At 45.5% G+C, this 27881-nt stretch overlaps 1 protein-coding gene across 3 annotated transcripts in view; it reads right to left on the bottom strand.

The window, feature by feature from the left end:
• The window catches only part of sema3d (sema domain, immunoglobulin domain (Ig), short basic domain, secreted, (semaphorin) 3D), a 428206-nt gene that overhangs the window by 55946 nt on the left and 344379 nt on the right, over nt 1-27881 (bottom strand). For 2 of the 3 annotated variants that reach the window (XM_086010838.1, XM_086010840.1), the window contains 5 exons: nt 19235-19457; nt 14880-14968; nt 8396-8437; nt 8105-8262; nt 3921-3985 (listed from right to left, as the gene is read on the bottom strand). In XM_086010838.1, the coding sequence (XP_085866964.1) occupies nt 3921-3985; nt 8105-8262; nt 8396-8437; nt 14880-14968; nt 19235-19457 (577 nt within the window). The remainder of the gene's footprint in view (nt 1-3920; nt 3986-8104; nt 8263-8395; nt 8438-14879; nt 14969-19234; nt 19458-27881) is intronic. The other variant, XM_086010839.1, reaches the window with a different exon arrangement.

Below are 27881 nucleotides of genomic sequence, written 5' to 3'. Positions count from 1 at the left end.
CTGATATTTGACTGGAAGTACTTCATGCTGACCTGGAGTGGTCATTTTCTGACAGTACATTAGTAGTGTGGACCTCACTCAGCAGCCTATTGAGACATTGCGGACAAGATTTCCAGGTATGTGGGCGAGAGTCCCTGTCAACCTGCAGTCAGAAAACCAGTCACTCAGCGCCAAAAGCTGAACATGTGACATTTCCTTATCTCCCTCGCCTCGTTCAGCACAAAAATCTTCAATTGACCCACAGAAATAAGCTATACATTTTCAAATAGTCTTCCACAAATTAATGCGTAATTACTTGTTGTAAGAATAGCTCATTTGAGCAGAGCTCAGCGAAGACTGCACCAGTTAAAACGGGCTGTAAACACTGTGGGAAGTCCTCAGACTATAAGAAGGGTGCAATAATGTAATGTTACTAACTTGTTTTTAAGTTTAGCTTTAATAGTTGTAAAAAACCACACGGACAGATTTTGCTGCTTTCTCTGCCCCAGTGCTGGCCAAGAGCAGTGAATCCAAAGTGTTCTTCTTGAAGTTCATTCTAGAGCCAAGTGCCACATCAGGTGCAGGTTACCACCTAAACATGACTACCCGGTAGTGAGGTTTTGGAAGGTGTTCCTGATTTCCTGGAATATTTTATTGAACATTATCCTTTAAATGTGGGAGTTGTGTATAGAGAGTCAATATTGAATGGAAAGATCAAGGTCTTCTCATGTCTTGTCGGTTGTTTAACTACTGCAGGTAAAACTAATTTTCACAGTGTGGTAAACCACTTTTATCGTTCACTATCGTTACACTATAGTTATCACTGTTATATCGTTATCACTGTTCACACTGTTGTATCACTATACGAGGTCGCCTCTTGTCACGCTGTTATACCTGGGCTGACCACTGCTGACTCCGCCCATGGCTCCACCTACCTGCCCAGGTATAAAGGTGGTCGACTGGCTGGTATTCCTCCTTGTTGGATCCGATCACCCACGAGGGTGGGCTCTGTTATTTAGCCAATAAAAACCTATAGTTACTTTCTTAACTCGTCGCTTTTCATTGGATGAATTGATAGGTATATCAATTTTATTGGCTAAATAACAGAGTTCACACAGTGATGTCAATGTTGGTCAGACCACACTTCAAATATTATGCGCACCGCACCACACCACAAAAAAAGGGCTTACATTACAGAAGGCAGAGGAAGCCACAAAAAGACAGAGGCCAAGTGTAATGGGGATCAGCTATGAGGGAAGATCAGAGAATCTGGCCTCCTTTACCACTTGTGTAGATTTCCCACCCTCTCTGTAATCACCACAGTGGCAGCTGTTTCCTGGCCTTTGATTGGATTAAAAAATGGCTTAGCAACAGATGGTGCTGATCACTGGGAAAGTGTTCTCGCATGGGGCAATGACGAGGGAGCTCCCCGTGGATCTGGTGTGTGGCCCCTTGCAGTTCGCACGTTCCTTTTTATATTAAACTCAGGCAGAAACACTGAGCTGTCATTGACTATCTGAATCTGGTCGTGCCTGTTCACAGCGGATAATATACAGTTGGTTGATTTATTCCGATGGCAACTTGAGTCACTGACAGCAGAACTAGCTCAGAAATATCAGAATAGAAAGTGTAGGTAATTGTAGGTATTTTCTCAAATTCCCTGAACTCTATCACTAGCTTTTTCCAATACAGAGGGTGCCTCGCTTCCGGGCATCTCCCAATGTCACTGTACAATCAACTGCAGGAAGTATGCAAAGGTTCGAGCTCGGATTTCCCTCGGCCTCAATAGGGAAATGCTCACTATCAGCCTGGCTGGAGATTAGTTGATAATGCCCGTGTGCAGCGCCTTGGGATGTTTTACTATGTTAAAGGCGCTGTATAAATGCAAGCTGTTGTTGTATTTGTTGAACAGTAGGCGTGAACTCACGGCCATCAGCTGCGCGGAGGAGTAGTTAGAGTTCCGAGGACCCTGCCCTGCGCCAGCCTTCTCTGAACACGGGTCATTGGCATGACCACAATCCAAAGCAATCCCAGTTTCTAAAGTCTGTGGAATTCAAAACGTGTACGGTGTTTCCCTCGAGTCTAACTCACTATGAAAATGACAAGCTTTCAATCATCAGCAAAGTGATGGAAGGTGTCGTCGACAGTGCTATCAAGCGGCACTTACTCAGCAATAACCTGCTAACTGATGCCCAGTTTGGGTTCCGCCAGGGCCATTCAGCTCCTGACCTCATTACAGCCTTGGTCCAAACATGGACAAAAGAGCTGAATTCCAGAGGTGAGGTGAGAGTGACTGCCCTTGACATCAAGGCAGCATTTGATCGAGTGTGGCATCAAGGAGCCCTAGCAAAACTGAAGTCAATGGGAATCAAGGGGAAAACTCTCCATTGGTTGGAATCATACCTAGCACAAAGGAAGTTGGCTGTGGTTGTTGGAGGTCATTCATCTCAATCACATGACATCACTGCAGCAGTTCCTCAGGGCAGTGTCCTAGGCCCAACCATCTTCAGCTGTTTCATCAATGACCTTCCCTCCATCATAAGGTCAGAAGTGGGGATGTTCGCTGATGATTGCACACTGTTCAGCACCATTCGAGACTCGTCAGATACTGACGCAGTCCATGTCCATATGCAGCAAGACCTGGACAACATTCAGACTTGGGCTGACAAGTGGCAAGTAACATTCGCACCACACAAGTGCCAGGCAATGACCATCTCCAACAAGCGAGACTCTAACCATCTCCCTTTGACATTCAATGGCATTATCATCGCTGAATCCCCCACTATCAACATTCTGGGGGTTACCATTGATCAGAAACTGAACTGAACCAGCCATATAAATACTGTGGCTACAAGAGCAGGCCAAAGGCTGGGAATTCTGCGGCGAGTGTCTCACCTCCTGACTCCCCAAAGCCTTTCCACCATCTACAAGGCACAAGTCAGGAGTGTGATGGAATACTCTCCACTTGCCTGGATGAGTGCAGCTCCAACAACACTCAAGAAGCTCGACACCATTCAGGATAAAGCAGCCCGCTTGATTGGCACTCCATCCACCTTCAACATTCACTCCCTCCACCACCGACGCACTGTGGCTGCAGTGTGTACCATCTACAAGATGCACTGCAGCAACTCGCCAAAGCTCCTTCAACAGCACCTTCCAAACCCGCGACCTCTACCACTTAGAAGGACAAGGGCAGCAGACGCATGGGAACATCACCACCTACAAGTTCCCCTCCAAGCCACACACCATCCTGACTTGGACCTGTATCGCCGTTCCTTCACTGTCGCTGGGCCAAAATCCTGGAACTCCCTTCCTAACAGCATTGTGGGTGTACCTACACCATATGGACTGCAGCGGTTCAAGAAGGTGGCTCACCACCATCTTCTCAAGGGCAATTAGGGATGGGCACTAAATGCAGGCCTAGCCAGCGACGCCCACATCCCATCAAGGAATAAAAAATAAAAAAAATAAAAAACATTCCTTTACGAGGCAAGCATTTCTGCACTCCTGGGGACGCAGACTTGATTACATTTAGGAATCCCGCAGTTTTGAGGCATTCAGTGCTTCGCCTACACTAAATAAATGATAAGTCCATGTATGTTTATATAGGACATACATTTAGAGCTAAAAAATTAATTTGACAAAAACATAAGCCAGACTTTCCCTGACTCTGAACTCCTAATATCTGGGCTTGCTGCACATTATGAAGTTTCTTATGTTGCGGAGGTAAAGGTCACAAAAGCTGTATGATAAATTATAGTTCCAGAATTCTGGGCCATTTAATATTCCTTGGAATATTAAGCAATCTGTACTCACTATTGAGCTCTGTAAAAAATCTCTCTTTTTTACTGTGGTTTGAAATAAATATCATCAATGACTGCTTTCCTTCGAACAGTTCTTGCAAAGCAACGTCTGCTGCACAGCGGTGTAGGAACACTTACTTTCTTCCAGATCCCAGCACTGGCTTATTGGGTCTCCGTGCTTCACATCTTGACGTCTAGTCCGCCTGTGCAAACATCATCAATGCCAATGAAATATTACTTGCAAAAAACTTGTTTTGATCAGACAGTTAATAGAGAGAAAAAAAATCACCAAAGCTAAATGTTTCAAACTCTGAAAATGTTTTTTTGCAGTTTGCAAGTGTTAACTCTTTTCCCTTTCACAATAAGGTCTGCTATTTTATTACATTCCCTTTACCAGGCGTGGCTCCGTGTGTTAAATTTCAGAGGCTCATTAACTCATTTCTCAGTGATTAATAGCTACTTATCTACATCGGCATTTGCCGAGTGTTCTAGCAAGCACACGATTATGATGAATGGAACCATTAACTTACACATTGACTTTAGGACAAAATTTTATTCATTTTCTACCATAAAATCTGGTGTAGAAACCGTTTGTTATATCAATCACACATCGCTTAACGGCCACTACTCATTCGCCTTGTCTGCTCTCCTACTCATTCCGACCTTGGTAATGTTTTGCACTGCACCCGTGACTCAGTGGGCAGCACTCTCACCCCTGAGTCAGAAAGTTGTGGGTTCAAGTCCCACTCCAGAGACTTGAGCACAAAAATCCAGGCTGACACTCCAGTGCAGTACTGAGGGAGTGCTGCACTGTCAGAGGTGTTGCCTTTCGGATGAAATGTTAAACCGAGGCCCTGTCTGCTCTCTCAGGTGGACGTAAAAGATCCCATGACACTATTTCAAAGAAAGAGCAGGGGAGTTAACCCAAGTTTCCTGGTCAATATTTATCCCTCAATCAACATCACAAACAGATGATCTGGTCGTTATCACATTGCTGTTTGTGGGAGCTTGCTGTGCGCAAATTGGCTGCCGCGTTTCCTACATTACAACAGTGACTACACTTCAAAAAGTACTTCATTGGCTGTAAAGCGCTTTGGGACGTCCCGAGGTGATTTATTTTTACACCTAAGTTGCTCGTTTAGATTTTTCTTTTTCAAATATTGAATCACAATCCTTTTGAAAGTGATTATGTGATCTGCGTCTACCACAGTTTCTGTTGGGGCATTCAATGTCCTAACAATTCACTGTCTAAAAAATGCTCAAAGCTTCTTTGGACCCCTGCGTAGTTTTTGTATCCTTTTCAAAATCTAGCTTCCTAGATGCGGAGTTCCTTTGTCACTGAGCCCAGTGTGACTTGCAGCTGCTTCTGCACATTGCACTATTGAATACCTAAAATCAGTATCTATAACAGCGGAGATCGACACCCACATTAAAACAGTACCATTGCCCAATACCGGTATCCATAACAGTGTCCTTAGCAGAGACTGGTATCTGTAATGGTGCCATTAGCTCAGACCGGTATCTATAACATTATCCTTAGCAGAAACCAGTATCTATGGCAGTGACTGTAGCAGAGACCAGTACCTATAATGGTACCCTTAGCCAAGACTATTTGTAATGGTACCACTAGCAGAGATTGATATCTTTAACTGTATAAATTCTCATCCTAGTTTTCAAATCCCTCCATGTCCTTGCCCCTCCCTATCTCTGTAACTTCAACAAACCCTACAACCCACCGAGATATCTGCGCTTCTCCAATTCTGGCCTCTTGAGCAACCCTGATTTTAATCGCTCCACCATTGGCGGCCGTGCCTTCAGCTGCCTGGGCCCTAAGCTCTGGAATTCCCTCCCTAAACCTCTCTGTCTCTCTATCCTCCTTTAAGTTGCTCCTTAAAAACGACCTCTTTGACCACGTTTTGGTCCTTAATGGCTCGGTGTCAAATTTTGTTTGATAACACTCCTGTGAAGTGCCTTGGGATGTTTTACTACATTAAAGGCGCAATATAAATACAAATTGTTGCTGTTGCATCCTGATCACCTTTGAGCAACTGCCCAAGTGGCCACATTTGAAATCAGGAGCTGACCATCTGGTAAACTTTTTGGACTCCAGGGGAATCAAGGGATATGGGGATCGGGCGGGAAAGTGGCGTTTTGGTTGAAGACCAGACATGATCTGATTAAATGGCGGAGCAGGCTCGAATAGCTGTATGGCCGACTCCTGCTCCTGATTCTTATGATCTGTGTCTTTATATCCTTATTCCATGGTGCAGTGAGTTGGAGTGTTCCTAAGACAGGTCCTGAAACAGGACACCTGTTGTGAGCCACAGTTCCTGAGAACTTGCTCAAAAACACTGAATTAAACTCACGCTGACACTTCCCACCCTTTATTTTAAAACAATTCTTTTGTGGAGAAACCTATTAGAGGTAGTTTTCAGTTTAGGCAAGGTACACCCAACCTGACTCTCCTTTACATCGACTGCAATGGAACGGAAAATCGAGCGTCTGTACAACAGGCAGCCAGTCCACCATTGTTAGTTTTCAAAGTGAAAATTACCACCATTATCTTTATTTTGACTCAATTTTTAATTCTTTTCTCTGATCTCCATCATTTCCTGCGGGAGGTGATGAGCAGGGCCAGATCCATAATCTCTAATAACGTGCGCCCTGCCAGTTAACGTGCGAGAACAAACCTTCCCATTCTCCAACCTTCTCTGTGGGGAAGCTCCGAGACTCTGTCTGATGTACTGAGTGATACTGGGAAGTCAATGTGTGGGAACTGCAGGCAGGAACTCACGTTTCCCAATCTATAGGTGGGGCTAGATTAACTGTTGAGCCATGGCATTGAATTACTTTTTACTGTAAATAACTTTAAAATACAAAACCTGGAGATGACACATCTTTAAAAAATAACAAATCAAATCAAGTCCTCTGAGATGAGGCTTCAAGTTGAACACATTCAGTGTTGATCCTCGCACTGTCAGAGGATGAAGCTGTGTGAGGATGGATTGCACAGCTGCCTGGGGAATGATTACTGATTTACAACATTGCACGGTCCACCCCTGTGTACCACGCTGAATTTCTTATTTCAGTGAAGTTATTTCTGCTCTCTCCCAAACAGCTCAGAGAGTACGTGCACTGTATTGTGTGGTGCTGAGCCACACCGATCAGGCAGGTTTCATGTTCTATCCCTGACCTCCGCTGAGGTAGCTGATCTCATCAGACGGTGTCCCAATGACCCTCTGTTAGCTACCAGCTGTGGCTCAGTGGGCAGCACTCTCATCTCTGAGTCAGAAGGTTGTGGGTTCAAGTCCCACTCCAGAGACTTGAGCACAAAAAAACTAGGCTGACACTCCAGTGCAGTGCTGAGGGAGTGCCGCACTGTCGGAGGTGCCGTCTTTTGGATGAGATGTTAAACCGAGGCCCCGTCTGCTCTCTCAGGTGGACATAAAAGATCCCATGGCCACTATTTTGAAGAAGAGCAGAGGAGTTCTCCCCGGTGTCCTGGGGCCAATATTTATCCCTCAATCAACATCACTAAAACAGATTATCTGGTCATTATCACATTGCTGTTTGTGGGAGCTTGCTGTGCACAAATTGGCTGCCGCGTTTCCTACATTACAACAGTGACTACACTTCAAAAAGTACTTCATTGGCTTTGGGACGTCCGGAGGTCATGAAAGGCGCTATATAAATGTAAGTCTTTCTTTCTGGATCACCAAACTGGAAAATCAGCTGGGGTTCCCACTCCCAATTGCCATCTAGTGCCCTTTGTTGGAAAGAATGTTTGTTTGAACTGATTAGGGGGCTCAGCTGTGATTCCTCCCACCATCAGGTCATTTGCTAATCCTCACTATCTAGGCCTGTGCTGAAAGAAGTGCACCCTTGGCATGGCACTGAATTACTATCGGCGCCCATAAAATAAGGGGCTGCGACTTTAGAAATAAAGGGGAGAAAAATGTGGGAACGTATTATTTTACAATGCGGATATTGTATCGCTGGGAACATGAGGAGCTGGAGCCGGGAACCGCAAGGGCAGGGGTGGAGCGACTTCCACACGAGAAAATTATCTCAAGTTAAATCACTTCAAGAAAACTTGGAACAAGATAAGAGTCGATTCTCCTGCGACAGAAATAAAATATCATGGAATTTTTTTATTTTTTTTTTAAAAGAGAGGGAGTTATCTTTGGCAGACTCTCAAAAGATGCAGCGTTAAGGGAAAATGTAATGAATCCGCAGCAATCAATAAATCCAAGCAATGTGAAAGGAGAGGCTTCTCGTGCATTGTAACCGTAACCAGATGAATACAGCTGGGCACAACCCACCGTTTTGATGCTGGGACGTAGCGAGAACATGAGGTTCCATCCCAAGCACAGTAAGGGTCCCTGGCTAAGCAGCATTCTGCACAGGCCTTGCCGTAGGTATCACATCGATGCAGCGAGAGCTGGACCAGCCCATCTCTGGAGCCGATGTACAACTGCTGCTGTAAATAGAAATGAAGAGAAAAATTCAGCTGCTGTTTCCTGTGGTTCTTAATGTGACGCTTACTTCTGGAAAAGAAATACATATTATGAATGGATAGGAATTAACATAAATACCCAAATGCAATGATTTACCTGTTTTGAAGATATTTCCATATTTAATATTGGAGAAGGGCCCTGGAGGAATAAGGAGGAAAATGTTAAATGTCACACATCCTGAATCCCGTTTGCTCTTGCTAACAATGTGTTAAGGATCAAAGCACTTAACCGGTTAGTGGCAGTCCCCAGAGAGATGCTTATAACAAGGTTAGAGGATCAAGGGTGACAGTGACTCCACCCTGTTTGGGACCAGCACACATACTAACATTATTGGGTAGATTTTGCAATGCAAAGCTCCCAGAAGGGAGTCTCACTGGATGGAAGCACAGATCTGAAAACCAGCGAGGTCAGCATCTGGACCAGTTATAAAAGGAACACTCGGCCTAATTAGAGTCGTGGCTCAGTGGGCAGCACTCTTGCCTCTGAGTCAGAAGGTTGTGGGTTCAAGTCCCACTCCAGAAACTGGAGCACATAATCCAGGCTGACACTCCCAGTGCAGTGCTGATGGAGTGCTGCACTGTCGGAGGTGCTGTCTTTCGGATAAGATGTTAAACCGAGTCCCCGTCTGTTCTCTCAGGTGGATGTAAAAGATCCCAGGGCACTATTTCGAAGAAGAGCAGGGGAGTTCTCCCCGGTGTCCTGGCCAATATTTATCCCTCAATCAACATCTGGTCATTATCACATTGCTGTTTGTGGGAGCTTGCTGTGCGCAAATTGGCTGCCGTGTTTCCTACACTTCAAAAAGTACTATATTGGCTGTAAAACGCTTTGGGATGTCCTGAGGTTGTGAAAGGCGCTATAGAAATGCAAGTCTTTCTTTCTTTGTAAGACTCCCCTCTGGGACCCTTACCTCACCAAACTTACCCATATAGTTGGTCACAGTCCTTAAATTGTAAAGGTTTTAAATATTGAATGAAGTGATTTAGATTACAGCAATATACAATATATATAAGTATTAGCAAGTCTTTGAAGCCTTACATTGGGAAAATAACATTTTCACAGAATCATAGATTGGTTACAGCACAGAAGGAGGCCCGTCGAGCCCGTGCCGGCTCTCTGCAAGAGCCCTTCAGCCAGTCCCACTCCCCCGCCCTTTCCCCGTAGCCCTGCAAATATTTTTCTTTCAGGTATTTATCCAACTCCCTTTTGAAAGCCACGATTGAATCTGCCTCCACCCCCCGCTCAGGCAGTGCATTCCAGATCGTAAACACTCGCTGCGTAAAAAAGTTTTTTCTTATTCGCTTTTGGTTCTTCTGCCAATCACCTTTAATCTGTGTCCTCTGGTTCTCGACCCTTCCGCCAATGGGAACAGTTTCTCTCTATCTGCTCTGTCCAGACCCCTCATGATTTTGAACACCTCTATCAAATCTTCTCTCAATCTTCTCTGCTCTAAGGAGAACAACCCCAGCTTCTCCAGTCCATCCACGTAACTGAAGTCCCTCATCCCTGGAATCATTCTTGTAAATCTTTTCTGCACCCTCTCTAAGGCCTTCACATCCTTCCTAAAGTGCGGTGCCCAGAATTGGACACAATACTCCAGTTGAGGCAGAACCAGTGTTTTATAAAGGTTCATCATAATTTCCACACTTTTGTACTCTATAGCTCTATTTATGAAGCCCAGGATCCCGTAAGCTTTTTTAACCGCTTTCTCAACCTGCCCTGCCACCTTCAGCGATTTGTGCACATATACCCCCAGGTCTCTCTGTTCATGCACCCCCTTTAGGATTGTACCATTTAGTTTTATGTCCTCACCTCATTCTTTCTACCAAAATGTATCACTTCACACTTTTCTGCGTTAAATTTCATCTGCCATGTGTCCGCCCATTCCACCAGCCTGTCTATGTCCTCTTGAAGTCTGTCACTATCCCCCTCACTGTTCACTATACTTTCAAGTTTTGTGTCATCTACAAATTTTGAAATTGGGCCCTGTACACCCAAGTCTAAGTCATTAATATATAGCAAGAAAAGCAGTGGTCCTAGAACCGACCCCTGGGGAACACCACTGTATACCTTCCTCCAGTCCGAAAAACAACCGTTCACCACTACTCTCTGTTTCCTGTCACTTAGTCAATTCCATATCCATGCTCTCACTGTCCATTTTATTCCATGGGCTTCAACTTTGCTGGCAAGCCTATTATGTGGCACTTAATCAAACGCCTTTTGGAAATCCATGTTCACCACATCAACTGCATTGCCCTCATCAACCCTCTCTGTTACCTCATCAAAAAACTCAATCAAGTTGGTTAAACACGATTTGCCTTTAACAAATCCGTGCTGGCTTTCCTTAATTAATCCACACTTGTCCAAGTGACTGTTAATTTTGTCCCTGATTATTGTTTCTAAAAGCTTCCCCACTATTGAGGTTAAAATAACCAGCCTGTAGTTGCTGGGTTTACCTTTACACCCTTTTTTGAACAAGGGTGTAACATTTGCAATTCTCCCGTCCTCTGGCATCACCCCCGTATCTAAGGAGGATTGGAAGATTATGGCCAGTATCTCCACGATTTCTTCCTTCACTTCCCTCAGCATCCTAGGATGTATCCCATTCGGTCCAGGTGACTTATCTACTTTAAGTACAGCCAGCCTTTCTAGTACCTCATCTTTATCAATTGTTATCCCATCCAGTATCTCCTCCTTTACTATGTCTATGGCAGCATCCTCTTCCTTGGTGAAGACAGATGCAAAGTACTCATTTAGTACCTCAGCCATACCCTCTATGTCCATGCATAGGTCTCTATTTTGGTCCCTAATCAGCCCCATCCCTCCTCTTACTACCCGTTTACTATTTATATGCCTTTGGAAGACTTTTGGATTCCCTTTAATGTTAGCTGCCAATCTATTCTCATACTCTCTCTTTGCCTCTCTTATTTTCTTTTTCACTTCTCCTCTGAACTTTCTATATTTAGCCTGATTCTCAGATGTATTCTCGACCTGACATCTGTTACACACGCTCTTTTTCTGCTTCATCTTACTCTCTATCTCATCCCTAAATGCTCACCTACTGACACTTGATTCACTTGACTTACTTCATTCCCCAGAACCAGATCCAGCAATGCCTCCTCCCTCGTTGGGCACACTTCAGAAATTCTTCCCCACTCTGCCCTTTACACTATTACAATCCCAGTCTATATTAGGATAGTTGAAGTCCCCTATTATCACTACTCTATAGTTCTTGCACCTCTCTGTAATTTATCTGCAAATTTGCTCCTCTATATCTTTCCCACTATTTGGTGGTCTATAGAATACACCTAGTAGTGTAATGGCACCTCTATTATTTCTAACTCTCGCCACATAGATTCTGTCCTTGACCCCTCCAGGACATCCTCTCTCTTCAGCACTGTAACATTCTCCTTAATCGATACTGACACCCCACCTCCTAACTTTCCTTCCCTATCTTTCCTGAACACCTTATATCCAGGAATATTTAATACCCAATTCTGCCGTTTTTTGAGCCAGGTCTCCGTTATTGCCACATCATCATATTCCCATGTGGCTATTTCAAAAATCAATTCCTTTTTTCCTTTTACTAAGCCCTGCTCGCTGACCAGAAGTTTAAATTTCTTTATTAAACTTTTTTGAATCATTCATCAACAGAGACTGACTCTAGTACAAGCAACCCACCAGCCAAGGAAAGATAATGGCAATCAGTGACAAGTCTTTACAATGTACATCTGTCTCCTGGCCTTATTATCAGACCACTGTAGGAACCATTGGGTGGATTTATACTGGAGCTACTGGTTTGAGCATCGTATTTATACCGCATGGCTCCCAGCCAGCAAGGAATTCTGCTTACTGGCATGTACAGGGCCCCATCCTCTACCGTTACATTTAAAATATTTTGAGAATCTAGGCAGCAGCATCCAGACTCTGAATAGATTTAAATTAGCTTTGGGAAAGTTTAAAACGTTTAAAATGTTTAAAAAGCTCCCAAGCAATCCAAGGATCATTTCAAAATCAGGCAGTTCAGCGAAGGTTCACAAGATTGACCAAGTTGGGCCTATGCTCATTGGAGTTTCTGTTGCCTGGGCCCTAAGCTCTGGAATTCCCTGCCTAAACCTCTCCACCTCTCTACCTCTCTCTCCTCCTTTAAGACGCTCCTTAAAACCTAACTCTTTGACCAAGTTTTTGGTCATCTATCCAAATTTATCCTTTTGTGGCTCGGTCAAATTTTTTGTCTTATAATACTCCTGTGACGCACCTTGGGACGTTTTACTACATTAAAGGCGCTACATAAATACAAGTTGTTGATGTTGAGTTTAGAAGAATGAGAGGTGATCTTATTGAAACGTATAAGATTCGGAGGGGGCTTGACATGATCAGTTCACGAGAGAGGCTGAGATTGTGAAAGGCACAGAGCAGAGGTTTAAGAGGCAGGAGTTGGCACAACCATTTATTTTCTTAAAAATAACATTTGTAGCTAGCCCTCAGTCACTGTGTCACAGATCATTACCAACTCCCATCACTCGAATGGGGAAGATAAGGTCCTGAATTTTAAACTCCAAATTTAGGAAATCTTTATAAAGGGCAATTTAAAAGCTTTAAATCAGGTACCTTACAAAAAAAATGGTCGGGGCCCAGGGAAGGTGCGGCACGGGCCAACAGCGGGGTCGGGAGGACCACAATGCATCCTATGAAACCCAGGCAGAGAGGACCTGCGGGAAGGAGGGAGGAGGACAGTAGGAGTATGTGTGTGTGTGTGTGCTAGGCCGTTGTAGCAGAGCCTGGTCTCCAATCGTCTTGGATCCCTTGCCATTGGACCAAGACCTTGCTCTGTCAAGCCCGTGTGGTAGCTGGTGTGCAGCGGCCACCCCACGTTAAAAGAATTCACGCACAGGCATCTTCCACCCTTTAAAATGAAGTTCGGGACCTGGAACGTCAGGACCCTCATGGACAACCCCAACAGCGACAGACCGGAACGCCGTACTGCTATCGTTGTCAACCACCGTCTGCCCCACCTGTGACAGAGACTGTAGGTCCCGCATTGGACTCATCAGTCACCTGAGAACTCACTTTTTAGTGTGGAGGCAAGTCATCCTCGGCTCTGAGGGACTGCCTAAGAAGAGATGCTGAGAGGATATTTCCCCTCGTGGGGGAATCTAGAACTAGGGGCATAGTTTCAGAATAAGGGGTCGCCCATTTAAAACGGAGATGAGGGGGAATTTCTTCTCTCAGAGGGCCGTGAATCTTTGGAATTCTCTACCCTGGAGAGCTGTGGAGGCGGAGTCAGTGAATATATTTAAGATGGAGATTGACAGACATTTGAACTACAGGGGAGTCGAGGGTTATGGGGAGTGGGCAGGGAAGTGGAGTTGAGGCCAAGATCAGATCAGCCATGATCTTATTGAATGGCGGAGCAGACTTGAAGGGGCCAAATGGCCGAGTCCTGCTCCTACATCTTATGTTCTTGACAGTGGACTTATACTACGTACGATGTCAAATGGTTCCTCCCACTGGCTTTCAGAGCACTTTCCTCCAGAGTCAGGATGGGACCTAACTCCAGAGTTATTCTGTCACTTTAGCATTGAAGTAAGAATGCCCCCATAAAACAGAGGAACTATCTGTCATCATATTTAGCCCGAGGTGGCTCCACTCAGACTAACAAAACAAACAAAATTTCCAGGGAAAGCATAAAAATTTCATAAGAGCCGGCACAGGCACGATGGGCCGAATGACCTCCTTCTGCGCTCGCTAATTCTTTGGCCCAGAAATTGGGTTGGGGCGCCAAAGTGGCGCAAAAGTCGCCTGAGCACAGGATTTAGCGCAGCGATCGGAGTGATACCGATCACCAGAAATTCAGTTTCAGTGCCGCTCGAGGGACACGGGGCGAGGCTCGAGGCGCTCCGCGTCCCTCTTAGGGCGCTGAAACTGATTATCGCAGAGCAACGTGCCGCAGCGCCACACGCTGCGACATGGCACGCTGTGGTACTGCAGGCCTTCCTCCCACTGTTAAGGGGGAGGTGCCTGCAACAGCGTGATCCCCGATCGCGAGTGCCGGCAAATGAGCCCGGCACCAAGGAGAAGTGCCGGGCTCTCAGGAAACAGCCGGCAATGCCGTGGGGGGGGGGGGGGGCGGTTAGGAGGCCGGGGACAGAGGTGCTGGCAGGCGGCCGCCGAAAAAGCGGCCGCCCCGCACCTCCACCTTAACTTGCGCCGCTGCCAGCACAGTAAGGCCCCGTGAACCGGGCGTGGGTAGCGAGCGGCGCAACTGCGGCGTTCGCTACCAAATATCGCGAACGAGGCACGAATGGGGCGCTGCGCACACCGATGACGTCATCGGTGGCGGCGCAGCGCAAATGCCTAACGCCACCATTAGCGCCCCTACTGAATATCGCCGGAGACGCAGCCAGTGGCGCTACAGCCACTGACTGCCTCTTTAGGCGCTAACAGGTGGCGCTACTCACCCAATTTCTCCCCCTTTGATTCTATAAACAATGTGTGTTAGTTACACAACAAGTGCAGAAGGTACAATTATAATTGAGCTTGCACTTTTAAATTTTATGACGTTCGGAGCTGCCCTTACCTTAAACACCTGGAGCTCCTCCAGTACGACCTCTTCAGTGATCCAGTTTTCTTTTGTGACACTCACCACCTTTAGAACTGTTCCAATGTCTGAGGGCGGAAAAAAAATAATGAAGATTTAAAGAACCTTTTCCCCAGAAAAGGAAGCAACAACGAATGATCGGCTCTCGTTAATGACTCCGGCCCACCTATCACTGTTACAAAAACACCATCAGCACATGGACTGCAGCTGCTCAAAGAAATGCCCCACCTCCACCTTCTCAGGGTAACTAGGGATGGGCAATCGGTGCAGTGCTGCTAGTGTTTCAGTAATCAGGAAGGCAAATGGAATGTTGGCCTTTATTGCAAGGGTGTTGGAGTATAAACGTAGGGAAGTCTTGCTACAACTGTACAGGGCGTTGGTGAGACCACACCTGGAGTACTGTGTACAGTTTTGGTCTCCTTATTTAAAGGAGGGATATATTTGCATTGGAGGCAGTTCAGAGAAGGTTCACTAGGTTGATTCCTGGGATGAAGGTGTTGACTTATGTAGAACGGTTGAGCCGGTTGGGCCTAAACTCACTGGAGTTTAGAAGAATGAGAGGGGATCTTATTGAAACATATAAGATTCTGAGGGGGCTCGACAGGGTAGATGCAGAGAGGATGTTTCCCCTCGTGGGGGAATCTAGAACTAGGGGGCATAATTTCAGAATAAGGGGGCATCCATTTAAGACAGAGATGAGGAGGAATTTCTTCTCCCAGAGGGTCGTGAATCTTTGGAATTCTCTGCCCTAGAGAGCTGTGGAGGCGGAGTCAGTGAATATATTTACGGTGGAGATTGACAGATTTTTGAGAGATAAGGGAGTCAAGGGTTATGGGGAGTGGGCAGGGAAGTGGAGTTGAGACCTAGATCAGACCAGCCATGATCTTATTGAATGGCGGAGCAGGCTCGAGGGGCCAAATGGCCGAGTCCTGCTCCTACGTCTTATGTTCTTATGATCTGCTCCAGCTCTCGGCCTACTCTGCTCCTGATTTAGTGCCTGGGGATGGCGAGATTGGCGCAGGGTGATCTACGCTCGGATTATTTTCTCCCTTAATGCATGGCAGCACCTGCCTTCGGCTAACTCCCTTCTCCTAATGATCTGACGGAAATCACATCCTTGTGATTAGGAGGAATTACGAGCACTAACCCAGATTTTACTTATATAAACAGTCAACTGCAGTACATAAAGTCATGCATTGTGTGAGCACTTGCAGATATTTAGACAGAAATTCGGGTCCCAACGCGCGATTACGCACGGGATACTCACACGTGGACCCGATGGAAATGCCGGTTCCTTGCATGCACTGGAATCTGGCACTTCCGGTCCTCTGAACGAAGGGGTTCAGAGGTCGAACGCGTGCACGCGGGAGCCTGCGCGTGCGCTTTGAACTTACGTTTTTTTTACAGGTTTTTCCGTGAGGGTAAGTCTTTAGGTTTTAGAAATGTAAAAACCAGGCGTAAGGCCTGCATTTTAAAAGGTAAGTGGTCAATTAATTAAAATTAAAACATTTTTTCCACAGGTTTATTATTTTTAAATACTTTAAAGCAAGGTAAGTTTATTTTTAGCCCCGTTTTTTTATAAAATTATTTTTTTCAAAAATTTAAATTATTGTTTAAAATAGTTATTTAATGTAATTTATAGTTTATTCAAAAAGTGTGATTTTTTAAAAATTTATTTGAAGGTTAACTGCTGTTTTGGGCCCTCAGCATTCATATGTTTTGACAGGTCTTTCTGTCAATCTTATGAATGGGCTTTTCCCTCCTCCGATTGGCTGCCCATGGCTCACGTGATCCCAGGGGACGCATCGCACTAACTGCGCCCCTGGGACACGCAAGCACAGCGCGTTGGCCTCTGGGTCAGGCCCCGGAGAGGAATTCTACGCAGGCCCAGAGCTCAACTGCCGGCGCGCTAGGTAAGTGCAGGTCGGGGGCTTGCACCCGCGGGAAGCCCCCGACCCGAATTTCTGGGCCAATATATAGAAGCATATTTATTTTCAGATCCTATCACTCTGTGGCACAGTGCATCAGAGAGATTCCCCCTCGGGCGCCAACCTAACCCAGGAGGAGCCAAACAAGGAAACAACTGAGACAGAGTGAATCAGCCGAATATCTGGCTGATGGCCTCCGATAGAGTAAAACCCTGTTCAAACTAATAATTAGATATCTCACTTGCTCACTTAACATATGACTGAATAGAACGTGAGATTTGTTATAGTGAAATACCTACCCACTCGCAATGAAACTGGGAACTTGTGCTTCAACAACAGAAGCCGCGTAATCCCATGTCCCCCGGATTAAAGTACCCAATCTCCGTCCGCACGCTGACCGATTCTCTTAATCTCACTCTTCAAAAAATGTTCACTCTCATTCAATCACACTTGAATTCCTGTGTCAGACAATGTTGCTGTTTAGTTTCGGGCGTCCCACCTTAGGAAGGCTACACTGACGCTGGAGAAATTCCAGCGATGATTCACCAGGGGGCTCTGGGACAAAGGGCCGAGTTCTGGGGCGAGTGAGTAAACCTGGGTTATACGTCCTGCAGGTGAGGAGGTTAAGGGGAGACCTGATTCAGGTGTTTAAAGCAATGGAGGAATTGACAGGGTAGATAAGGAATGACCCTTCTCTTCCGTAGGGGAACACGGAACAAGAATTCCAACTAAGATGGTTAAAAGTGAATCCAGGATAAATACCTTTGTGCAAAGGATGGTGGTGTTCATTCTGTTCCACTGCACAGAAACATTAGGATATTAAAGAAACTAAAGAGTGGGAAGCCTAGGGAAATGCAAGAAAATGGGAGAGATGGAAAACAGAAACACCTGGTGTCAGGTGTGAGATTAAACAGGTTTCACCAAGCGAATACAGTGAAGGTCTCTCCCACCTTCTCATGTTTCCCCAGGCCTTCCACTTCCTTAGCTATCCACACACCTTTTGCTTTGCTAATGGTTTAATGTTCCTGTCTATTGCTTGACTGGGTTTGCCTGGGTTTTTTATACTGGGATCTTCCTCTGCCCTTCAGTCTCTCCTTGTTCAGTTCTGAAGAGGAATCTGCACCTGAAGCATCAGCTTGTCTGATCTCTCCACAGATGCTGACTGACCCGCTGTGTGCTTTGAGCATTTTCTTTATAACACCTCACGCCTGCCAGCTTGGCTCAGCTGGTGGAACTCCTGCTTCTGAGTTGTGGGGTCATGGCCCACTCCAGGATTTGAGCATATAATCTGGGCTGACACCCCAGTGCGGCACTGTGGGAGTGCTGTGTTGTCAGAGGTTTTGCCAGGTGAGATGTGAAACTGAGGCCCTGTTTACCTTTCATTTGCATTGAAACGATCCCACGGCACTATTTCAAGAACAGTGCCGAGATCTTCTGGCATCCTTTTTAACTAAAACCACCAAAATCATATACATTGGCTGCTGTGTTTGCCTAAATAAGCACAGTGGCTGCACTATACTGGATATGAAGCCCTTTGGAATACCATAAACATGCAAGGTGCTTCCTTCACTCAATCGGCCAACCACTTATATAGTGAAACTCCACAATGTACTTTTAATAGATTCTACTATATATTTTACTAGTATTATAAACACTTTATAAACCATTGTGCAGGGCATATCTATTTTTATAATTCCATTATGTTTGTTCTTGAAAGGTTTCCTCCTGGAATTGGATTTGATTCTGAGAGTGGCCCAAACCACACTCCTTGTCCAGTTTAGTTCAGCTGGGCACTGGGTTCACATCTCTGGAGAGTAATCGAACCTGGTTTTACAGACAATGCTTCTCTATTTCTCCCCTGTGCTCAGATACTGAGAGTCTGATATTGTCAGACTCCGAGTGGAGCTCTTAAAGAGCTGGCGAGCATTCATTCTTTGGCCTGATAGGATATTGTAGCAAAGGACAATGTTTCTCGCGTCCCATTTCACACATGGAGCTGAGAAGAGGAAGAAGAGAGCCAGGGAAAGAAAAAGAGGTAAAGAGAAAAGAAGGGGAAGAAGCAGAGATGAGAGGAGATGAAGGAAGTTATAGATTGACAAAGAGCGCCACCCGCAGGGCAAAAGGAGCATGTGAATGTTCACTTAAACAGGCAACCTCCTTGAAAGTTCTTTGATTTCAAGTTTTGTGGTCAATGTGTACACCCCAAATCTGTTTTCCATATCCCTGGAGTCATGGGGGAGAGGGGGAATCAGGATACTATTACCGCATCACTGTACAAAATGGTTCAACAAAGAGGAACAATGGAAAGGTCAAAGACATCCAAGTGTTTATTTGGGCCGTATTGCACTGAGGGAAGATTCATTCAGGTAATGATGTTTTCACTCAGTCAGTAGAGGTTTTCATTACCTGTCCCAAGAAACATGACATCATACTGTCCATCTTCTGCTATCACATGATCCACCACAATCTGGGTCAGTCGGTAGTCGACGTTGATCCTGGTAAACACGGGGCTTGCAGTCATTGGGTGCACAGACTTGTACATTACGGGGTGATACCGTATAAAACTGATCACTTCATCGGGGAAATCCTTGGTAGACTTTATCGAGGGATCGTAAGTTTTACTGGGACACTGTGGGGGGGGAAAAGATTTTTTTTTAACAAGTAAAACGTATAATGACATTTTTCAACAAATGTTTTAGACAAAGCAAAAACCAAAAAGAAATATGGGTTATAGTCCAGACACTAACAGACTATTTGTAATTGTATAATTGTGTAATGTTCTACCCTCACCCCAGCCCTTTGCTCCATCAGCTGCGATCTGTCAGCGACTGTATCTGTGCTTTCTGGAACTCTCTCTTTAACCCATCCACTTTCATAGAATTACATAGAAATTACAGCACAGAAACAGGCCATTCGGCCCATCTGCTCCATGGTGTTTATGCTCCACACGAGCCTCCTCCCACCCCTCTTCATCTCACCCTAACCTTCTATTCCTTTCTGCCTCGTGCACCTATCTAGCTCGCCCCCTGGAATGTGCTATTCGCCTCAACCACTCCCTGTGGTAGCGACTTCCACATTCTAACCACTCTCTGGGTAATGGTTTCTCCTGAATTGGATCTATTAGCAACCATCTTATATTTATGGACAGCTTCTCCTGCCCCTGCAACAGCCTCTTCAAAACCTCTCTCTCTTTGACTGTGCTTCAATGCCCTGCCCTAGTCACTACCTCTTGTCTACCACCCCCCCTGTAAAGTGACCCAGGATGGGTTGTTGTGTGAAAGCCTGTAAAGAACTTCGAGACTCAAGATATGAAAATTATAACCATGCAAACTGTTGTTCTTTCAGAATCAAAGTATATTTGGTAAGATTAGTGAAACAGATTGAAAAAATATGAAGGCAGAATAAGTCCAGATTTTATTACTTGCTGAAACATTAACAACACATGGAAATACTCGACCAATATCCTGATAAGGTTGAGTTTATATGAAGTGGATAGCTCTTACATATCCTAAAGAGGGTGCTGTTTTACTTTTATTAATGGCAGCAGAGAGTTGGTCTACATTATTCATCACGCTTTTCTGGTGTCTGTCAAAGCAAAGCCCTCGTCAACAACTGATATTTTATTGCTCATGTGAACACTCGAGTAGCAACTTTCTGCGTTCGCATTTCCAGCAGAGAGCCTCGCTCTCTGGACACCACATCCGGAGATCATCGGTGCGCTGCCCATGAATCTCCATCCAATAGTTACAAGAGGAGTCGTGGACGAGAAGTAGGAAGGAGTTAGAGAAGGTGACCGGAACACAGTCAGAATGGTAAGTAAGACGGAGGCTTTGGAAGGAGGGATAAGAAGCAGCAGGGTGGAGGGGTTTAGGGCGACAGTTCCAAAGGCTGCCCACTAGCAACGCAAACTCAGCCCTTTCATCTCCACTTAATATTGACATTAGCCAGCTTCGTTAATAATAATTCTACACCAATAAACAAACATAAATTTAGATAATCCCTGCTTTTAGTGTCATGCGATCATTAACATCAACCTGAATCACTGGATCATGGGGTCCTGATTTACCACCTCACTGGAAGGGCTGCACTGAGTGTCCACCTGGATTCTAAGCTCAAAACCCTGACAAGGGCTCAAATCTACAAAACATTGTTGAACAAAATTCGGGAGAGAACCCAGGACTTCGATTCTCCCGAATTGACGTTTCGTACCTACATTACAACAGCGACTACACTTCAAACTGTACTGCATCAGCTGTAAAGCACTTCAGCACATCCTGAGGTTGTGAAAGGCGCTATATAAATGCAAGTCTTTCTTTCTTTCAAGTTTGTTATTGTTGGATATTCAATACAGTCAACTGTCTAAATACCGAAATAACAAATAAAGCTCGAGAACTCCAACTAAATGCTCTCTCACAGCTCCCCATGGTTTCCCAAGGTCCGTTGCTGCAGCTGCACTTACAAGTCACCACTCCAGTACAACACCGCTTCAGCAGAGCACATTATAGTACATTACAAGTGACTGCACTTCAAAAAAAAAAGTACTTCATTGGCTGGAAAGCACTTTGGGATGTCCTGAGGTGATGAAAGGCAAGTCTTTCTTTAGATATAACACATTAAAAATGTCCCATCTGCAAACACATCCTGTCAATTTTTTCCATTGTAACTTCCTATGTCCACATGTATAATGGAAACTGCCTATGTTGGTAGCACTCTCGCCTCTGAGTCAGCAGGTTGTGGATTCAAGTCCCACTCCAGAGACTTGAGCACAAAAATCTAGGCTGACACTTCAGTGCAGTGCTGAGGGAGTGCTGCACTGTCGGAGGTGCCGTCTTTCGGAAGAGACGCTAAACCGAGGCCTCGTCTGCCCTCTCAGGTGGATGTAAAAGATCCCACGGCACTATTTTGAAGAAGAGCAGGGGAGTTCTCCCCGGTGTCCTGGGGCCAATATTTATCCCTCAATCAATATCACTAAAACAGATTATCTGGTCATTATCACATTGCTGTTTGTGGGAGCTTGCTGTGCGCAGATTGGCTGCCACGTTTCCCACAATACAACAGTGACTACACTTCAAAAAGTACTTCATTGGCTGTGAAATGTTTTGGGACGTCCGGTGGTCGTGAAAGGCGCTACAGAAATGCAAGTCTTTCTTTCGACATTAATCACACTGTAATTACACCGTACTGCCAGTGGTGGCAGTGTAGCGTCGCAGTTTTCCATCTCCACAGAACATAGGACACAGGAAATAGGAGCAGGAGTCGGCCATTCGGCCCTTCAAGCCTGCCCCGCCATTCAATGAGATCATGGCTGATCTTTTGCCTCATCTCCATTCACCGGCCCTATCGCCATATCCCTTGATGCCCTCACTAGTCAGAAATCTATCGACTTCTGTTTTGAATATACCCAATGACTGAGCCTCCACAGCCCTCTGGGGTAGAGAATTCCAAAGATTCGCCACCCTCTGTGTGAAGAAATTTCTTCTCATCTCAGTCCTGAATGGCCTACCCTTTATCCTGAGGCTGTGGCCCCTGGTTCTAGACTCCCCAGCCAAGGGAAACATTCTCCCAGCATCCACCCGATCAAGCCCTGTAATAATTTTGTATGCTTCAATGAGATCCCCTCTCATTCTTCTGAATTCAAGAGAATACAGGCCTAGTTTACTCAATCTCTTCTCATACGACAGTCCTGCCATCCCAGGAATCAATCTCGTGAACCTTCGTTGCACTCCCTCTATGGCAAGTATATCCTTCCTTAGGTAAGGAGACCAAAATTGTACACAGTACTCCAGGTGTGGTCTCACCAAGGCCCTATATAATTGGGGTAAGACTTCTTTACTCCTGTACTCAAATCCTCTTGTAATGAAGGCCAGCATACCATTTGCCTTCCTAATGACTTGCTGCACCTGCACATTCACTTTCAGTGACTCATGTACAAGGACACCCAGGTCCCTTTGAGCATCTGCATTCCCCAATCTTTCACCATTTAGGAAATACTCTGCCTTTCTGTTTTTTCTACCAAAGTGGATAACTTCACATTTATCCACATTATATTCCATCTGCCATGTTCTCGCCCACTCACTGAGCCTGTTGAGATCCCCTTGAAGCCTCTTCACATCCTCTTCACAACTGACACAGCCACCTGGCTTTGTATCATCAGCAAATTTGGAAATGTTACATTTAGTCCCCTCATCCAAATCATTGATATAGATTGTGAATAGCTGGGGCCTAAGCACCGATCCTTGCGGTACCCCACTGGTCACAGCCTGCCATCCTGAAAAAGACCCGTTTATCCCTACTCTTTGTTTTCTGTCTGATAACCAATTCTTAATCCATGCTAGTATATTACCCCTAATTCCATGTACCCTAATTTTGTTCACCAACCTCTTGTGTGGGACCTTATTGAAGGCCTTCTGAAAATCCAAATACACCACATCTACCAGTTCCCCTTTGTCTACTCCACTAGTTACATCTTCAAAGAATTCCAATAGGTTTGTCAAACAGGCTTTCCCTTTCATAAATCCATGTTGACTCTGCCCAATCTTACTATTAGTTTCTAAGTGCCCAGTTATTGCATCCTTTATAATAGATTCCAGCATTTTCCCAACTACTGATGTGAGGCTAACAGGTCTGGAGTTCCCCGTTTTCTCTCTCCCTCCTTTCTTAAATAGCGGGGTTACATTTGCTACCCACCAAATTGCAGGAACCGTTCCAGAATCTATAGAATTTTGGAAGATGACAACCAATGCGTCCGCTATCCCAATGGCCACCTCTTTCAAAACCCTAGGATGTAGGCCACCCGGTGCTTGGGATTTATCGACTTTTAGTCCCATTATTTTGCTAGTGCTGTTTTTTAACTAATGGTGGGAACGGTAGCGTAATGGTACTGTCACTGGGCTAGTAATCCAGAGTTTTTACCAATATCTGAGTTTAACAGCGATTCATTTAATTTTGTTTCTTCTTTCAAAATAGATGCCAACACAATCTCGAACTCCCGGATGAGTTTCACAAGGTGAGTCTGATCTGGAAATTGAAATTTCACAGCATTTCCTGAAAGGACCGAGTTTCACAAACTGAATAATTGAATTCGGTGGCAATCTGTAAAACCAAACAAGTGTGATTGGGGAGGGAAAGAGGATGTTTACACTTTGATAAAGTCCTTTGATAAAGTTTATGTTTTGATAGAGAGGGGACTAAACCTCAAATAAACCTGACCCAATTGCCCACGACATAGTTTGTAGTTCCGGTAGTTAGTTGGAAGCTTGCCCATTTCCAACAACTCTGTACCAGAAACTCTTTTGCAGAATTCAGCAGAAATGGCCTTTTCAAAATAAAAGTGCTGTCGCTCCCTCTAGTGGCCAAAACAATTACTTTTCCACAAAGCCTCTCAACATCTGATCTGTCAATCACACAATTACTTGGCAATGATGTCCTTTCCCCCCAGAGTGCTTATGTTTGTTTAGCACTATTTGGAATTTATTTCCCCTCCTTATCATATATTTGTTTCAGTGTTGGTTATGATATGTGAGAAAGTTGCCCTTTTGAGAACTAGGTAGTTAATTTCAATAAATCTGAGACGGCCAGAAAGAAATGATTAAAATATGTGTTTTTCTCTCTCTCCCGCTGTAAACACAGATACTACGTTAAGTGTTGATCGTGCTTCCCGCAATAGCAGCCAAATGTTGTACAGGTAGACTATCCCTTATCCGCACTTCCGAAAACCAAAAACCTCTGAAAACCGAAAGTTTTTTCGTGGAGCGTAACTAGAGTATTTATGGTCTATATTTATCCCACTATTTAATTTACCAAATTATTACTGTACAAATAAACTGCAATACTATTTATAGTCTTTATTTATCCCACTCAGTGTGAATATTCATAAGGTTCGCTGCAGAAATATTAATGTGTTTGCTTACGGGGTGCTGTGTTACATACTGATTCTGAATACACTCTGAAATCCGAAAAATTCCGAATTCCGAAAAACATCTGGTCCCAAGGGTTTCGGACAAGGGATAGTGCACCTGTAATATATATTACCGAGTATTTTTGAAAATGTATTCACCCATTACTTGCAATTCCCCCCTCATTATATGCTTTGAAAAATTTTAGACTGACAGAGACTTCTGATTCCTTCAACTTGATAGTCTGACAAACGTCTGGTGATTATTTCTGGACAAATTCAAACCATTTCTCTCCCCGTGCAATCAATAGGCTTTCTCTTGGTGCAGAGTATTTGTGCTCTGTGACATGTTACATACTCACCACTCTTACACTGTGCGTGTGAGAGTTAGTGTATCGACCTACTGCTCTCGTACCAGAGGTCTAGATTACTGCGCTAATTTTACTGCCAACAGTCTTGCTGAAATCTATGGTACCAACATTCTCCGCTAATTTTTGTTGCTGTTGTTGTTTCAAATTAATCCGGTTTGTGTGCACAACAACTCAAGTTATCCAACACTTTCTTTGTCTACATCATGGCTGATCTTCGACCTCAACTCCACTTTCCCGCCCGGTCCCCATATCCCTTGATTCCCCTAGAGTCCAAAAATCTATCGATCTCAGCCTTGAATATACTCAACGACTCAGCCTCCACAGCCCTACAGATTGCGACAATGTGGGGTAAATGGGTTTTATTTTTACCTACAGAAGGGTACTGGTGCTGCACATTAAAGGTGCTTTGCCATCAGAGAATTAAGAAAGACAGAGGTTACTGCTGGGGATGGTGGCACAACTTTAGAACATTCAACTGGGCTCTGCACCCGAGGCAACTCTTTAAAATGTTCACGGAAGAATTCATATTTTGTTTTGTCATCTTTTACAATTTTCCTTTCTCATGAGGTCCCAAGATATATGCCATAGTTGACCGTGGTTCGTTCCCATTTCCCCCCTCACCCTCGATTCTTTAAGCGTGCCCCATCACTGACCACTTGTCGTTAGTACGAGTCAAACACTGCTGCTGTGGTCCTCGCGTCGGTAAAATGAACAGCTTTGCTACGGTCACCTGCAGTGTTCATAAATCAATCAATCGCAGAACAAAGAAAGTCCTTTGGACTTAGATAGACCATGAAGGGCAGTGATAGATGGATGGCTTCACGCCAATACAGCACACTGCCCAGGTTCGAGGGGGAAACATGTGCTGCTGCTCAAAAACAATCTGTGATGTTATTCATTCACACACAGTTGTTCCATATTTTCACCCTGTCCCACCCACAGTGGTGGAGACTCGTTCGACACCGCTGACATCTTTGCTCGCCGGAACGTTTATTGATTGTGATACGAAGCAGAAGTTAGATTTTACAGTTTTTAGCAAGCGATGTAAACTGTCTGTTGAGAATTAGTTCTAAAGCACAGCAAAATCACCGAGTATCTTGAGGTTCTAAACATTCTCGCCGGGGATGAAGAGCAAATGGAACTGAACGTTCAAAGTGATCCAAACTGGGCCATTTCAAGTTTACTTGTGATTTCTCGAACGTCTCCTAATTCAGGTTCAGCCGTGCCAGTCCCTTTCTGTAAAATATTGTAGGAATTGACGAATTCCTAACCAATAACTGAGGTCGACTCAGGAGATCAATCAAACAGGTCTTTAATGTAAGACTAAACGAGCTCAAACAGTTTGTTGAGATCGATACAGGAGAGCCACGAAAACAGGTCTTAACAAGATGGAGATTCCACGAGGACTGCCCGGACAGTCACGTGGTTTGCGACGTGACATCATCGCGCTTGCCCGCGTTTCCCCGCGCTCTTAAAGGGGCCACGCCCCGTGCATACAAACACTATATACAAAACACAGTAATGTCTAACACAATGGTACCGGCTTAGGCTGGTGTTAGAACATCGTTAAAGGGAATTATATACAGTTGCCCAGAGTCATTCAGTGGCTCCGCCACATGTGCCCCCCCAGAATTCGCTTTAACGGAGAAAGTCAAACGGCGAGGGGGTCTGATGAGCCTGTCGGAACGACTCCTGTACTCCTGAGGCGGAGGCTGTTGGGCGGCTGGCGGTCTGGCGGGCGGTTGCACTTGGTCTGCTGTAACGGCGATGGGTGGCCGACCTCGTCTCGGCAGTTGTGCTGTCTCGACGGGGCAGTCGAGGTCCAGATGTGCTGGCTTTAAGCGATCGACGGAAATGTGGTCCGGTTTGCCACCGACATCTACCGTGAAGGTTTTGTCCCCTGCCTCCAACACGTGGAAGGGACCAGTATATGGGGCCTTGAGTGGATCCCTATGAGCATCATGGCGAATAAAGACATACTCAGCCTTGTGAAGCTCTGGGGGAACGTGCGAACTCTGCAGCCCGTGGTGCGAAGTGAGCACCGGTGCGAAGCATCTGGCCACCTCCTGGTGACTAGTAAGCTGGTCAGATGCGGACCATGGCTCCGTCGATGTTGGTAGGAAGTCCCCTGGGACTCGCAGCGGCTGACCGTACACCAGCTCCGCTGATGAAGAGCGGAGGTCTTCTTTGGGGGCCGTGCGAAGGCCCAACAGGACCCACGGTAGCTTGTCTGCCCATCCAGCGTCCTGGAGGCTGGCCCTCAGGGCGGTTTTCAGTGATCGGTGGAAACGTTCACAGAGGCCATTCGCCTGTGGTGCGATGTAATTTGACACCGAGTCCTTGGGCCACTGCATTCCAGAGTTCGGAGGAAAACTGCGGTCCTCTGTCGGAAGAAATATCTGCGGGCACTCCGAAACGGGCGACCCAGGTGGAAATGAATGCCCTGGCCACGTCCGCCAAAGTAGTGGATGACAGGGGGACCGCCTCTGGCCATCTGGTGGTGCGGTCAACCATGGTCAGGATGTGTGAAAAACCATGGGAGGGTGGGAGTGGTCCTACCAGGTCCACATTGACATGGTCAAAACGTCGCTCCGGAACTGTGAAGGTGGCCAACGGAGCTTTGACGTGGCGCTGTACTTTGGCCTTTTGGCAGACCACGCAGGTGTTGGCCCAGTCGCGGACATCCTTGTGCATGCCATGCCATACAAATTACGCTGACATCAGCTTCTGAGAGACCTTCATTCCTGGGTGTGACAACCCATGTATGGCGTCGAACACTTTACGGCGC

Source organism: Somniosus microcephalus, chromosome 17 (assembly GCF_052327205.1).
Source record: "Somniosus microcephalus isolate GS21.2 chromosome 17, FLI_Smic_1.0, whole genome shotgun sequence".
Classification (NCBI taxonomy): Eukaryota; Metazoa; Chordata; class Chondrichthyes; order Squaliformes; family Somniosidae; genus Somniosus; species Somniosus microcephalus.
Note: the sequence above shows the minus strand (reverse complement) of the source record. Positions and strands in the feature narration are given on the sequence as shown.